Below are 16,010 nucleotides of genomic sequence, written 5' to 3'. Positions count from 1 at the left end.
AGCTGAAGGAAGTAACTTTCTAAAAAAATAATTTTCAAAATTGCGTGCAATCCTTCATCCTTAAATTGGGGCCCAAAGATACGCTCTCGAATCATAAAAATATTGAAAATCATTGATTTTTTATGCAACAAATTTTTTGCAGGGCTTGAAACATTTCTTTCCGTGCAATCCTTCATAAAGCCCAAAGATCTAACATAAAAATATTGTTTATTTTTTATATTAGTTTGTCTAACGACGCCATAGTTTGAAAACAAAGCAGTAGAGAGAGGCACTGTCTTGCGGCCAAATAATACATTATCTTGAATGACACTATTATTACAATATAAAATGTAGATGTTTTACTCACAAAGAGACGACAGGATCAAAATTAATCCAAACTATCTATATTTAAACTTCGTATAACGTGATTGTACTTGAAAAAGCTTATGATGTCATGTTATAAACAATTTATCTGTAAAATCGGTCCAGACCCACACCGAACTTTCCCTTTGGACCGATATAGACCGAACATTTTGTTTGGACTGATCTACGCCGAATTTTTATATGAGACCAGTCCAGACCGAGCTTTTTTTGTATAAAAATATAAGAGTCTCAGACTGGTCTAGGATTTCCAGACCGAAACCCAATACTAGTATTTATTTACTTGTTATATCTCGGACTCAAGATACACCATATACCCTTGCTTATTATGTCCTTTCATTTATGAAAAATTTCCTCTCATTTTTTCATTTTCCGTACATTAATTGATTTATATATATATTTAAACGTAGACTGTGTGATCCGTTTTTGTAAAAATGTACTTTTTTCCTGGCGTGATGTCTATTTTGAATTACCATGAATGACATACACAATTTTTTGTACAATCATCTTGTGAACTCAATTAATAAATTAAGTTAATTTCACAATCGGTTGAGCACGAACTCTCGCTTTAAAATAATTTGTTATGCATTTGTAATCTTTCGTGTAAACGTAACCTCTCAAAATTTAATGAGCTCTTACTGTTAATATACATATCTTATTATCTTCATACAAAGTTTTACCAAAATGTCTCTGTGACTTTTTCCGTAATCCTGCTTACATACAGACAAACAGAGACGATTACATTACCCTCTGTTCAACATCGTTGGTGGAGGTAAAAAAAAAAAAAAAAAAAAAAAGAACCAGCGCTCATTTTCCAATCAATGTGTCAGCTTGCTAAATTCTTATAAAACTGCGATTTCAGACCCAACACAAACTCAAACTGAATTTGACTCGCTTCCCCAATTTTACTGGAGCTAAAATACTAAATTAGTTATATATTGTGTTTGTTTGTTCTTATTTAGGACTTAAAATAGGAGTCCTCTCTCTGTCTGTTCCAGTTTAGTCCTAAATATCAACCCAAAAAAGTTATAAAGTTATGTCCTTGATGACGTCCCTCAACTTTATTTCTTAAAAAAAAAAAAAAAAAAAAAAAGATGATCCGATCGAAGGACCGGCAGTCTTAAGAAACGGCCTCAAGGACTGATAGGACCAGTCCTAAGACTTGACTGATGCGAATATAACAAAAGTAGTGGTGAACATACAGGTGGGTCAGAAGGAATCTAATTTTAAAAGGGGTTGGTTTTATGGAAAAAGAATTCTACAAATATGCAAACTTTTCGAAAAAAATTTGAATTTTTTGTAAAAAATAAAAAAAAAAATTTTAAATATTGTAAAGAAATTTCAAATATTTGATTTTTTTCAACAACAAAATCAAAAATTTGCAGCTATTTACATAACATTAAATTTTTTAGAAAAAAATTTAAAATATTAATTTTGTACGAAAAAATATTCAGAAATCAACAACCATCCAAAAATATATAAATTTTGTGGGGAAATTTTTTTTTCCTCTGTTGAATAATTTGTGCGAATGCCGTAAAACAAAAATTCTAGTAAGAAGAAAAAATCCCTTAATTGGGATGAATCCCCTCCAGCCCAATCCCTATGGACACCCCTCACATAAGTATTTTTAAATACAAAATTATCTCTATACATCTAAGGAGGTTCGTGTAAGCTTATAAAATCCAAAACCTTACCTACTATACTAAAATTAATCGAATTCGTACGAACCCCATAATCAGAGAATAATGATTTCCTTGTAAATTGAGTCTGAATTACATAAGTATTCTTTAACAAATTATCATCAATTTCTATCTGCAAATTATTCTTATTCTCCTTTTTTTGGAACCTTAAATGTTTCTTAATGTAGGCAAAATTGATCGTCACAATATAAGAATGAATAATTGGTAGATATTGTTTGAAAAAGGTCATATCGGGGTCAGTATAAGTCTATTAAATAAAATAAAGGTTTTAAATTTTAGCTAAAAAGGATTGGTTACCTCAAGTCATCCTATAAATTGGAATACTCAGCCTAAAATTAACAAAAATATTGAGCTGAATATAAGAGTATATATGAAGTAAAAAATGATATTGGGATTTGTTTTTTTGCTTGATTTTTGTTCAAGATTGTTTTTGCGTCGACGCATTGCATGAACATTTATTGATAATTTGAATAAATAAATGCTTTATTCTACATACATATTGGAATAATAACTTGCCACTAATACATAAATAGTTTATTAATGAATCATTTTGCTAAATATTGACATTTAAACTTCGTGTGTAGGACATTTAGTTAGTTCCTTATCCTTTTTTGGCCAAAGGAAATTGCACAATCGATTTTTGGACATTAATCCAATCAACGTGCATAGTAAAATGGATATTATATTTACTATTTATTAATATAATAATATCCCTAATAAAAAGACGTGTTCTTAAACATTTTTTTTTTTAGTTTTTGTGCATTTTTTTATTTATTAAATCCTTGAAGTAAATTGGTCACAGAAGGCACACTTTAATTGATGGAACTTACTTATAGCCTCTGTGTTTGATGGAACATAGTTTTTGAGTGAGGTGTCAAACACATGGGTGTTTTTGTAAATGTGAAATTGATAGATGGATATAGACTAAAAATATACATACAATAATATTTACAAAAGAATTCGGAGTTGTCGTCGTTTCAATCAACAGATGCCTTGAAATAAACATCTCTGAATTTTTTCTTCAACTGTCAGCTTTTTAACAACTGGGGGACGGGGATGAATTGATATGACGGCATTAGTTGAAGTCTGAGTATTAAAAATATTTCCACAAGAGCCATTCCTTACACAACTTCGTGCAACATCTCCTGGAGTTAATTTTGATGATCTGGATGTCTCTGTTGTTACGAGATCCTCGGAGGAACTCTTATCTGTAGTACCCATGATATTGTTTGTATTGCAAAACGAATGATCCCGTAGGCAAAGTTGGATTTGAGTCAGTGCATTGTGATGGAGATCTCTAGAAGATCGATCTGGATCAATAGGAGATGTAGTCGTCGTCGTCGTTGAGGTTATAGGAGTTGGAGTTGAGCTTTGATGGCTTCGAATATAGGACTCTGCCTTACTTGGATCACAAATACCTGTATTGAGACATAAATCAATCATGTCCTGAACGGAGATTACTTTTGGAGCCAGGGAGGTTGTTGTTGTTGTGGTAGTGGTCGTTGTTGTTGTGGCAGTGGTCGTTGTTGTAGTGGTGGTGGTCGTTGTTGTTGTGGTGGTGGTCGTTGTTGTTGTGGGAGTTGTCGTTGTTGTTGTAGTCGTACTGGTTGTAGAGGTCCAAAATGGTGCATTTGTACTCAATCGAAGTAGATTTAACTCTGGATTAAAGTACACACTTTGATTATCAGGTTGAAGTCCATTACTCCTGCTTGACGATTTCTTCATTTCCAACCTAGTCATGATTATTTTATGTTTTGTTTACGTTCTAGTCATTTTATATATCTAATTTATTGACTTACGTGATATCGATTTTTATTGGAACTTCATTCTGAGTTCTGGTGCGTCTATCATCTTCAAATTCATCCAATAAGGTCCTTTCATTTTGTAGAATTTCATGAATTTCATCCTCATTTATTAAAGACTGAGGAGTAACTGTAACAAAGGCTCTAGAATTTTGAGGTCCAGTACGACGGCTATTAACAATCAAAAAGTCATCTCTAAAAAGAGGTGCAGAAGATGTTGTTGTTGTGGGAGTAGTAGTTGTTGTTGTGATCGTAGTTGTTGTGGCAGTTGTTGTTGTGATCGTAGTTGTTGTGGCAGTTGTTGTTGTAGTAGTTGTGGTTGTGGCTGTTGTTGTTGTAGTGGTGGTCGTTGTTGTTGTAGTAGGTGTTCTTGTTGTGGTCGTCGTTGGTTTAAAAACTGACCTTGCCAATAAGTCGTAAACAGGTTCGGAACTCTTTTGTACCAATTCCTGAAGAAAATTATAATCCTAAAAACATTGACAATATTTATGACTGGCGTCATTAGGTAAGACACCAAATTGTATGGATTACTTACAATGGATGTACGCGCTTGAGGGTTAAGCTGATTGAAGCAACGCTTGACCCATTTCCCTTCATTTAGACATTGATTTAAAGAATTGGCTAGTCTATTAGAACTACATATGGTTGAAACTTTGGTAGGAGATTTGATGAGTGATGGCTCACAAACATTACAGATTTGCCGAGTTAATTTAATCTGCAAGAAAATTACATAAATCTTTGTCATTTCCCAAATTTATAAAATTGATCACCAACCTCAATGGTGGAATTGGAGTAGTAACAGTCTTCTTCCATGTCAACAAATTTGCAGTTGAGTGGAGCACAAACCTTTCCAATAACCTTTTCATAGCAGGCCCTCTTTGAGGATAGTTCATCCGTTTTAACTCGTTGACGAATCTTAGACTCACAGGAGTTTCCTTCCTCACATACTTGGGATTCTGTTACCTTAGTCTGGATTTTATACTCATCTTCACACCAGTATAATTTGTTATAATCACAAAACTCTGGACATCCATGGCAAACTTCATTACAAACCCTTTGCTTCTCTCGACGGCATGCTCGAAGTCTTCTTTGGAAGGGTACGATTCGAAATTGAAGTTGGCAATCCTTTAAATGATGGTCATCGCAGGCATTATCAAATTGAGGAACAAAGGAGAGATCCGTTGCCTTACAATCAGGGCACCGATATTCAAGCACACATTTTCTAGATGGATCTTCATTGAGAGTAATGGATGTACTTGATGCTGAAGAAATGAGAGCCAAATCTTTTGTAGTGAGCCTTGCACTGTACTCACTACCTTTGGAAAAATGAGTCCAAAGGGCTAAACTGAATATCTAAAAATGGTAAATATACATATATTATTCAGAAAAATGAAGGCCCCCAATGGAGTGGATAGATCAAAAAAGGAAATAAAGGATTGGCTCTATGCATGCAAAATAAAATATAGGATCGACTTTAAGTATAATGACTCTTATTTTTTTCGTAATGAAGCGACAAAAAATATTTTATTATTATTTTTGCATTTGGATGCATGGATAGCTAAATAACATGTTATCATTCAACGAAAAGTTACAAAAATATTAATCTGATTAAAGTTGCAAAAATGATTTAATTCTATGACTAATCCATCATCAACATTTTCCTCCACACCCTCATTCAGAGTAATAATATCTATCTACTAATAAACAATGATTATAATTAGAATTAGGATTTATAAGCCTCGGTTTGAAGCATCCAAATTAATTTTACTTTTGTAGGTATTAACCACATGTATATGAGGATGGCGTTTGCATTACAATTGAAGGAGTCGCCATCTTTAGTGTCTCAATATTGATATTTTTACTACACAAAATGGACAAAACTTCCAATACATCTTGATTAAACTCCACCAAATGGTTTTACGAATTAAAAAAAAGATATAACACCAGCATTTAGTACTACTTGATGCAAATGATGGACAGTAATATTTGAATTAAATCAAAGAAAATTTAATGAAAATCCATTTAAATGGCTAGATTTTTACGGTTTTTTTGGGTTTTTTTTTTATCGATATGGGGTAATAAAAGTAGAATAATTCATAGAAAAATATCTTACTCTTCATTGGAATAGTAAATTTTTTATACCCACAATATTTGTACAATGAGGAATGACATATTTTTAATACAGATTAGGATCTGATAAATCATAAAACTAGGCATTAAATAAATATATATTTTTGATAGACAGTAAGGTATAAGTCCTATTATTAGGCGGTCCCATTTTGATATCCATTAGCTCACTATTTTTCTTAATATTAATGAAAAAGGACTTTCCACTGTTATAAAACTTGGTGAAAATGGTCGACATCAACAATGTGAGTCCGCTCTGAATAATGAGATCCTTACGTAATAACATAATTCACATATTTTCATCTTATTGTTTGTTTCCGAGGGGTTAAAATTTGAAATGGACATGCTATGTAAGTTAGTACCACGTACTTGGTTAAAGAAAAACCCTAAAGGAAAACAATGGCTTTGTGGATCTTATAACATCGTAAATGTAAATTTTACAGTTCTTCATAGATTACGTAACTTGATATTTTAAGTAGATATTTAATAATAAAGAGTCCAGATTTTAAGCTCATAACTTCTCCTTTATTTTAACCCATTCCCATTACGTTTTTTATGAGTGTAGATATACATTTATAAGTGGATTCTAAAAAGATTTATGACATTTCATATTCTTATATTTAATTTTGTTTTTTTAAGATTTTAATTAATTCTTTTTTTTTGTGGTAAAAAAATTTTGATTTATTTTTTGTCTAATAATCACAGATCAAAAATTATATATATTTTACTACTCATAAGAAGTTATTAACTTCTTTTTAAAGGATTGGAACCATTTAGATCAGCAGTCCTTTAATCAGAGCTTCAATCCTATGATAGTTCTTTGTATAAAAAAATAATATCATTCAATTAAGACTGGATTAACAAATACCTTTTTTCTTTTAAGAGGGAGTGAATAATAGTCTATTATCTATGTACTTATAAATTATTATAGGAAAGAATTATAGCTATTGTGTGGCATTATCATCGTAATTAAAATAATGAATACCACACTAAATTGAAGGCTCGGCAAACCCATGAAACAAACGCTCATTAGTCTAACTTATAAGCAATTCAGTCACCCCATATAAACATATGGTATAATAACAATCTTGAACAAAAATCAAGAAAATAGAAAAATCCCAATTTATTTTTTACATAATATATAGGTATATTGTACACTGGTTACGCTGTCTGTACAAGTTGCAGCTTGTATGAGAAAATTGTACAAGTTGCAATTTCTTCGTCTTAAAATGCCTTATTTAATATTAACATTGGTCATTCTAACTACCAACTATTAATTTAAACCATCATTTTATTTTGATCAATTAAAATTACATAGCTATTATTTAATTATAATTAATATATCTGCGGGCAATTGAACTTAATAATGTGTCAAAGAAGACTTGTATTTTAGTAATTTGTGTTCAAATAGTAATATATAATATTATTTATATATCGAATTATCAAAGGAATATTGAATTATTGCATTATCTGTATTCAAAGTATTGTAAATCCTTCATTTAAAATTAATCATCTCATTTTTTGTTTGCAACTTGTAAACAACATAGAGTTCAATATTCGTAGACATATTTGAGTTCATTGTAAGCTCTGCATTCAAATTTGTAGAATAAGTTAAGATAGACCAGAATTTTAACTATAGGTTAGAACCTTTATTTGCTTTAAGAGACTTATATTGCCCCCCAATATGCCACATTTAAAGTATAATCTAATTATTTAGGATTTTTTAAAATAACATTCCATTTTGGCTACTTTAAGAGACAAGAGTTTTATACATGAAAATAATAATTTAATACGTCATATCTTTTATTGTATCACACAACCTTTTCTCTGAAAGTAAATAAACAAAAAAAGCCACAAATTAGTTGGCCGTTAACCAGTTCTTTGGAACTATGGAATTGTTATCTAATAACTGTTATAAATTGTATAATGCTCACGTCGTTACTTTTATTATATAAGGTGACCTGTCTTCCAAAAGGAAACAAAAAAAGCCACAAAATCAGTTGGTAATTAGTCCATTCTGGGCCAGTTCTTTCTATAAACGGAATTATTATTCAATTAGTCTTGGGGATTGCTTACAACTGAACAAGAGCTAATGCAAATTGTAACAATCAATATTCAGAACACTCGATAGAAGAAAAAAAGTAGAAACATTGACATCTGACAAAAAATGCATGAGGTAACGCCTTGAGCTAAACAAGAGCTCTTTCAAATACAATCAAACATCAATATTCTGAACAATGATAAAGGAGAAAAGGTAGAAAAATCAACAGTTGACATCAAAAGGTGTCAAAGGGGAGCGTCAAATGCAGATACTCCTATTAACAAAGAGGAGCTAAACGTCCCCCAAATAATTTTCCTATTCATAAAAAGAAGGTTTTTTGCTAGGTTATGAACATAGATATTGATAAATAAATATAATACCAATGTCATTTTCCTCTCACTTGCATGTATGCACCTACGTACTAAACTCTCTCCTTTCCCGGAAAATATTGAATATTTGAATTACACTTTCCCAGGAAAAATCCATATCCTATTATTAAACAATAAATTAAGTGAAATTAAAGTACTTTTTTAAAACTCCTTTTCTAATTTTTAAATGTAGTTTTTTATTACAAACTACTCAACTTTAGCTATTGTGGGTCGATGTTTACAATTTTGAAACGTCTATAGAATCGGTCTATTTTTTTAAAAAGAGACCGATCCAGATCGAATTATTGTTTTGGACCAAATTAGACTAAATTTTTCTTAGAGACCGGCCCAGTATAACGGTCTCTATTTTTTAGTGTTGGATCGGCATTTACAATTCAGTCTCCCTTCAGATTTCTTTTTCATTGGTCCGATATTTTATAACATTCAAGGGTCTTAAGGACCGATCTTTTTATTTTCTTCACTCCAAGTAAGGATTGAAGAATATAAAAACAAAGTACATAATGAATAATTGCACAAAATATCAGGTATTTTGTCTCTTTGAAAGAGGTTATGATAAAACTTCCCCAACTAAAATGATTTAGTTACTAATAACGTCATTTTTGCTGCAAAGATACATACCAACATGCTGAAAGAATAGTTCTTAAAAGTTTACAGTCTTTATTTTTTGTTTTATATGAAATAGTTGTTTGTTTGTCAAAAGATTATTTGTAGAAAAATGTTATTTTAAGGCCGCCATGGCATTGAATGCCAAAAAAATTTTACCAAAACCATCTCGTGAACCTTGAAGACTACATGGTTGGTTTGGGCAAGATTCAATGACATACACACACACCCACAAACACACAAACAGACATTTGTATTTAATATATAGATGTGATTCTCAACATTTTGAAATATACTTGACGTCAGCAACCATTTACCGGTAGAATTGCTCTACACAAAGTTAGTTTAAATGAGACCAATCCAGAGGATTTTTTTATTTGCTTTATGAACGGATCTAGAGTGGTCCAAAGGAAACTTATTTAAACGTCTGAATGAGTTCGGTCCAGTAAAAAGCATAACGGTCTCAGACAGTGCATGGTTTTGGAACCGAAACCCAACACAAAACTAGTGTCTGCATATATATTTATAATAATGATTAAATGAAGCTTATAATATAAATTAATTAAATGCGTGATTTCCCGTAGGTTTAAAATCCCAAGAAATCCTGGGGGATAAACCTCCTAGAATGTACAACATAATTAAACTTGTAGGTGTGGTAGTTAGTGAAATTGTGGGGAGGATAACGAGAAGATGTATAACATGTATGTAGGTGAAAGAAAGGTTTGCTCAAAAGATATTTTTATAAGGGTCATTTACATCAACAGAACTTTCATTAAATATAATGAGAAAAGAGTCGTCATAAAGAATCACGTTTCAAGACACAAACATTTTCCTTTCATCATTGATAGAGAAGAAATTATCATATCAATCTATACACTATGATATGTAAATATTCGGTTGGGAAAAAGTAATTTTGTATTTCATGCCCATTTTTTTACCTAAGTATATCTTGTTTGTTATTAGTCATACGATAAAGCGTTGTATAGGTTTGAGATTATAACTAAAAAAAAAAATTATAATCAATTTTCTCCTCTCAAAATTTTTTCTAGCTTCATAGATCCAAGGATAATTTTTTTTTCTAGCTCCGAAAGTAAATACTTCCCATTCCTGTATCTAAAAATACAGCCCAATTTTTCATAGACAGATTTGAGTCAATTTATAATGTAAATAATGTTATAATGCTATTTTTTCTGCTCTTTTTTTGTTTGTTTTTGGTTTCTTATTACAATTTACGTACATTTTTCGTATATGTTAAATATTTTCTATAAATATAAACCCTTTTATGTTTAAATGAATTTTGTTTGTTTTTATTAGTAAGCACTCTATAGATTAAAAGTAACAATCAATCGTCCCATTATATATTTTCCGTAATGAAGCAAACTTTATTGCTTGGAATATGCTCTCTGTATTCAATTCAAATTTTGTTACAGAAACTTGGATCATGTTCGAAATGTAATAAAGATATCATCATTTCGAAAAAATTTATAGAGTGCCCTTATCTATGTTTGTTATGACGACTAATATATATGTTTCTGTTATTGTTCCATCCCTTTTTAGTGTATCCTATGATATGCACATACCTACAGACTCACATATTGTGAATAATGAACACAAAAGCAGTATCAAGAACAGGAAAAATGTCCAATTCATTTTTTTACTTGCATATGAATTCAATCTAATATTTTATGGGCATACTTTGGTCAATTATAAGCCTTGTATTCAAATTTGCGTGGGATGAGTTGAGATATTCAGAAGTATTCTCTAAAGTTGAGAGCTTCATTTGATTTAAGAGATTGTATTCGTCCACGATATGGGCTTTTTTAAGAAAATCTATCAATGGTTGATTGTGATTAATGTTGGATCGGTCTACAAAAAGCTAAGAAACTGTATTCCTATCAGTCCAGTCTTAATAAATTTTGTCAGTATAAAAGACTGATAAGAAACAGTCTTCTATAGTAACTACAATAATTGACTTGGTTACTTATTACGTCATTTCAGCTGTTGAAGTTTTATTATAACCACTTTCAAAGAAACTAGATACCTAAAGTTCAACGTAGGAGGTGTGTGGCTAGAACTTATTATACCTTCTAGCTATCATTAATTTTCTGCATTTTTATATTCTTCAGTCCTCTATAGAAAGGAACAATATACAAGGGCGTCCGCAGAGGGTGGGGTGTAGGGTATGTAGCCCCCCTCCCAATAAAAGTAATAATTAATTTTTGCTTTTTACTAGAATTTTTTTTTGGTCAGGATAAATAAACTTTACGCAAAAATAGGATTAAAAAATTTGTTTGGGAAAGATTTATTTTCTTAAAAAAGTCTTATATATATACAGTAGACTAAGTAAATGTCTACTGGATCAGCAAACGAAAATACAACTATAATATTTTTTCTTCTCTAAACTTTATAATCAAGTACTAAATTTTTAACAAAGTGTGCAAAGCAACAATAACAATAACATACGGCGAGAATAAATCTTTATTTTTTCCTTTTACAATAATGGGAAAAGTTCAAAATTAATTTTAATTTCCTAATGTCCTGGGCAACATCGGGAAAATCGACACTAGTACTAATTATAAATCAAAAGCCAATCGGGACATTACTTTCATATGAAGTATAAATCAATTTTGTACAACTCATCAGAAATCAGGAATGGGGAAAAGTCGGTCCAGGGATTGAAACCGAATAAAAGGGTCTTTTATTCGATTTGAAAGCGATTAAATTTTTGAGTTTATGTTCAATTTTTGAAATTTCTTTTCAAAAAGTTAAAAGTTTTTATCAACAGCCATAGATTTTGAAATTTTTTTCAAAGAAATTTAATTTTGGAAATTATTTTATAAAAATATTCCAAAATCCAAGCCCATCCTAAAATATTATCCTGCAGACGCCCGTGATATTAAAATATAGCTAAGACCATAGTACGGAATCACCTACTAATCGCTCCTTAAAACTGATGAATCGTAAATAAAAAATCGAACCGATAATTAGAAAGACTGATTAGTAAATCGTTGATATGACCGATACAACACTAATTGTGATGATGATATCTGATTAAAATCATTTCAACTTTTTTTTATGTTTCCACAACACCAGTGATTCTATGTCTTAAGTAAACACATACTATACCCATGTATCTTATTTCTTTATTGTTGATGGTATCATCTTGTATGTGAGTGGTTATCATATATATAAAAGACAAAATATGTATACATCGAAATGATAATAGCAAAATATGTTTCCCATGTTTGGAAAATATGACAAATGTCTAAAAAGAGTGGGGCTTTCTATCTGGGAGCGTTCTTCAAGAGAGACATGCATACCATGAATATAATTGTAAATGTAAACCACAAAAAAGAAGAAGAAAATGTTGAAACTGTGAACGGGATTCAGAGGCGCCAGAACCAATTCAAAAGTGTGTGTATGGTGGGTTCATTTTAATGATTTTATAATCAGTAATGCCCAGAGATGGGAACTGGGACTCTCGAGAATTACAACTCGAATTGATCTCTCAATCCAAAAATCGAGACTTGACGTTGGGAACTCTATAGTTCACGACTTGAATTGTACTAAAATCAACAGGAACGTTTTTGCATATGCAGTGTTTCAAATAAAATCTCCTTTCTTTTTTTTTCCAAATATGCTCCGTCAACACATAAGCCAGCTATAACGAGATTTCTCAAAATTGTGTCTGAATTACGTTTGTCATCTTTGACGAATTATCCTCCATTTTTTATCTACAAACGATTCATATTAACCCTTTGGGTATGTCGCAAATTGCACTTCAAGTAAGCTTAAATCGATCGTCACAATCAAAAATTATGAATTTTATTTGAAAGGGGCCATATTGGGCCAATATAAGTCTCATAAAACAAATAAAGGGCTATAACTATACCTAAAATTACTGTGTATCCTAACTTCTCCCAGAAATTTGAATAATAAACCTATAATTGAATCAAATATGCCTATGAAATAGGATATGTTTTATATGTATATTAAGTAAAATAATGTATAAGGATTTTTTCATTGTCTTGATTTTTGTTCAAGATTTTTTTTATCCAGTTTCTTTTTATTTGTAAAATAACATATTAAAAATAAAACACAAGACTTGTTCATCAATCATTTTAATCCAAGGATGGCTATTGTGCCCATTCTTCTATGTTATATTAGTCACAATTTAAGAGAGAATATAAAAAAGAATATTACCTAATACTTAATAATACATACTAATGTCGCACCCTTTTTTTTTGTTTCGGTAAATTTTTCATACACCGTTGATTCATGTAAGCTGCAAAAAAAATATTGTATTCTACTTGTATACCTTTTTATGTAAGTATACCATGTAGAAAATTATATTGGTTATGGCCCACAGGAAGATATGTATATGTATATAAAACGTATATAAATTGAGACACCATGGTTTTAGTCATTATGTAATCCCTTCTATGTCTTTTATCAACTTAATTAGTTACATGTTTTAAAGGTTGTTTATCAAGTATCTATATCCTGTTAGAATCAAGTATGTATTGACTAATGGACGTTTATCAATGTATATGTAGTACTGTAAAGTGGTAGCATTTTCGATATATAAAAAAACTAGAAACCGATCATGAGCATAATACAGCTGACTATTTGAATAATGCCAGAAAGGGCAGCAGTTTAGCTGAAACATGAGATATGAGAGGAAAGAAATAAAGAGAAATCCCAATCTCTATCAAGCAAGGAAATAGGCAGTAGTGTTGGGTTTCAGTCTGACCGAAGCCTAGACCGGTTTGAGACCGTTATATTTTTGTTGAACCGAATTAGTTCGGTCCAACAAAAAATGGACAGGTGTCATATAAAAATTCCGTCTAGATTGGTCTAAAGCAGGGGTCGGCAATCTATGGCGCGCGGAGGCATATTCACTGGCAGGGTCAAATTATAACATATACTCTTAGTTTGTTTGTGTTTTTACCATTATTGTTAATAGTGGCGCACTCTTTGATTAGAAATGTTGAAGTCAGCACTCCATGTATCAAAGGATGCCTACCCCTGTCTAAAGGAAAAATTAGGTCTAGTTCGGTCCCAACAAATCGGTCTAGACTGATTTTACAGATAAATTGTTTATAATATGACATCATATGTTTTTTCAAGTACAATGACGTTATACAAAGTTTATTAAACAGAGATAGCTCGGATTAATTTTGAAAAAATGAAGACAGCTGATCTAGAAAAAAAAATAGTCTCTCATAATATATGAGACCGAAAAAAAAAATCGATCCATAAAGTGAGACTGAATTAAAATCGGTCCACGGTCCGAGACAGCAAAATCTGTCCTAATCAGTCTAGAAAAAATCACTTAAAACCGAACCGAAAAAAAAATTCCTTGCTGGACCGAGTCAAACACTAATAGGGAGGAATTACTCAAAAAGGTGATTAAAAATTAAGTCGCATTTCACTGCATAATGCAGCCCTTATCAATCAAACGCTTTGACTTTCCCCATCTTCCTCATTCTCAAAAAGTTTACAGTGTTGTTGTTTTTTTGTCATAATTACAAAATGTTTAGGAACAGAGGTGAGGATGAGGAATCGACATGACTCGAGTCAATATTTTTTGAAGATTTGAAACTCGACTTGATGACACAATACAAGACTCGAACTTGGACTTGTAGTTTTAGTGTTCATTGAATGATAATGTTTATGCCCTCAGTTTGAGAAAGGCCTGGATTCCCAAATAAGGGATTTGAAAATTAAAAACTAAACTAAAAATTAAAGGATTAAAACCATTTGGAGATTACTTTATTTGAGTATGAAAAAGGCGCTGGAAACAGACCTACATAGATAAGAATATGTTAAAGAGAAAAGTTTTTTCTAGTTTTAAGTAGGATATCTATTTTCTGGGGAAATGAGCTTTTAAATTGAATTAATCTATATATCTACTATACTTTCGTATATATGTACACAATGTGGTCCTAGAGATTTATACATTTTTATAATACTGCTTCACGTACCTTTATCAAAGTTCTCATATTGCTTTAGTTTTGGGTGTAGTATTATTTTTATTTCTATATCCTCTTCATTCACATTTGAACACAACACTAAATGTTCAAAAACCAAAAAATCAACCATAATGATTATTACATATCTTCAAAATTTGATTTTTTCCCCTTCATTATTTGAATCTTTCAAAGACATTGGGGATTGCGTAATCAACGAGGGGCCGTTACAACAGTACCTCGTCATTCTAAGGGTTGAGAAGGCAACACCGTTAGAGTGAACTCTAAGTACGGTTAAACAAGTCAAATCAATTGAGGCGTATCACGTATCATATTCATATCCATCCCTCGTAGGGATTTCATTTCATATTATACTTGCAAGTCAATATTATGTATATGAACGTTATACCAAATCTAATAGAAAATTTTATTTTCATTTTAAATGCGTAGATGGAACTAGAGCCAAGTCCAGGAGTGGTTTGCAAACTCTTAAAAAAAGATTATAAGCAGGATTCTTTACAGTTCAGCTTTAAAGGTTGAGCAATGGGTTCAAACTTGAGGTGTGGGGTACTGCTCAACGCTCTTTTATTAGCCCTGATTAGTCTATATCATAGGAGTAGGAGAAGATCATTTTTAAGATTTTTTTAAAGACATCCATTAATTTATTAAACGGAACCGATAAGCAATATTATCCGATTTTGGTAGAACCACCAGAGTGATATAGATCCAACCTCAATTATGAGTAAAGATGGGATGTGTGTAAAGAACAAACAAAGTGTACCAATAGAAAAGGATGCGTGTGCTCTTTATTCTTTTTTGTTCATTATTTAATAAGTCATGGCTGCCTCTTAAATTTAAATGATAAAATAGAATACGCGTTTTTGGCTTAAGGGCTTTGTTGAGGAAATTAAACAAAAAAATTGAGAAGAATCCTGGCCAATTAATGAATACAATCGACGACAGCATCGTCGTAGCGTCCCGTTCGACTGCCCATCATGTCATCAATAAATATCTAC

General features: G+C 31.3%; 1 protein-coding gene across 2 annotated transcripts; it reads right to left on the bottom strand.

Moving 5' to 3' along the window:
* Window positions 1-2,799: 2,799 nt before the first annotated feature.
* LOC121122495 (uncharacterized) lies at window positions 2,800-15,194 on the bottom strand. 2 transcript variants are annotated; one of them, XM_040717507.2, is made up of 5 exons: window positions 15,010-15,194; window positions 4,637-5,215; window positions 4,398-4,577; window positions 3,860-4,329; window positions 2,800-3,792 (listed from the first exon to the last, which is right to left on the bottom strand). In XM_040717507.2, the coding sequence occupies exons 1-5, from the start codon at window positions 15,025-15,027 to the stop codon at window positions 3,042-3,044; spliced, it is 1,998 nt and encodes a 665-aa protein (XP_040573441.1). In that variant the 5' UTR covers window positions 15,028-15,194; the 3' UTR covers window positions 2,800-3,041. The 2 variants fall into 2 exon arrangements, with proteins under 2 accessions (XP_040573441.1, XP_040573442.1); XM_040717508.2 differs by having other exon boundaries at window positions 3,860-4,311.
* Window positions 15,195-16,010: the final 816 nt, after the last annotated feature.

Source organism: Lepeophtheirus salmonis, chromosome 8 (genome assembly GCF_016086655.4).
Source record: "Lepeophtheirus salmonis chromosome 8, UVic_Lsal_1.4, whole genome shotgun sequence".
NCBI lineage: Eukaryota > Metazoa > Arthropoda > Copepoda > Siphonostomatoida > Caligidae > Lepeophtheirus > Lepeophtheirus salmonis.
Note: the sequence above shows the minus strand (reverse complement) of the source record. Positions and strands in the feature narration are given on the sequence as shown.

Excerpts from the sequence above, each read along its gene's own strand:
- LOC121122495 (XM_040717507.2), bottom strand. Across the intron at positions 4,330-4,397 it reads CTCAAGCGCGTACATCCATT|GATTATAATTTTCTTCAGGA; the intron begins GTAAGTAATCCA and ends CAATGTTTTTAG. Across the intron at positions 3,793-3,859 it reads CCAATAAAAATCGATATCAC|GTTGGAAATGAAGAAATCGT; the intron begins GTAAGTCAATAA and ends AATCATGACTAG.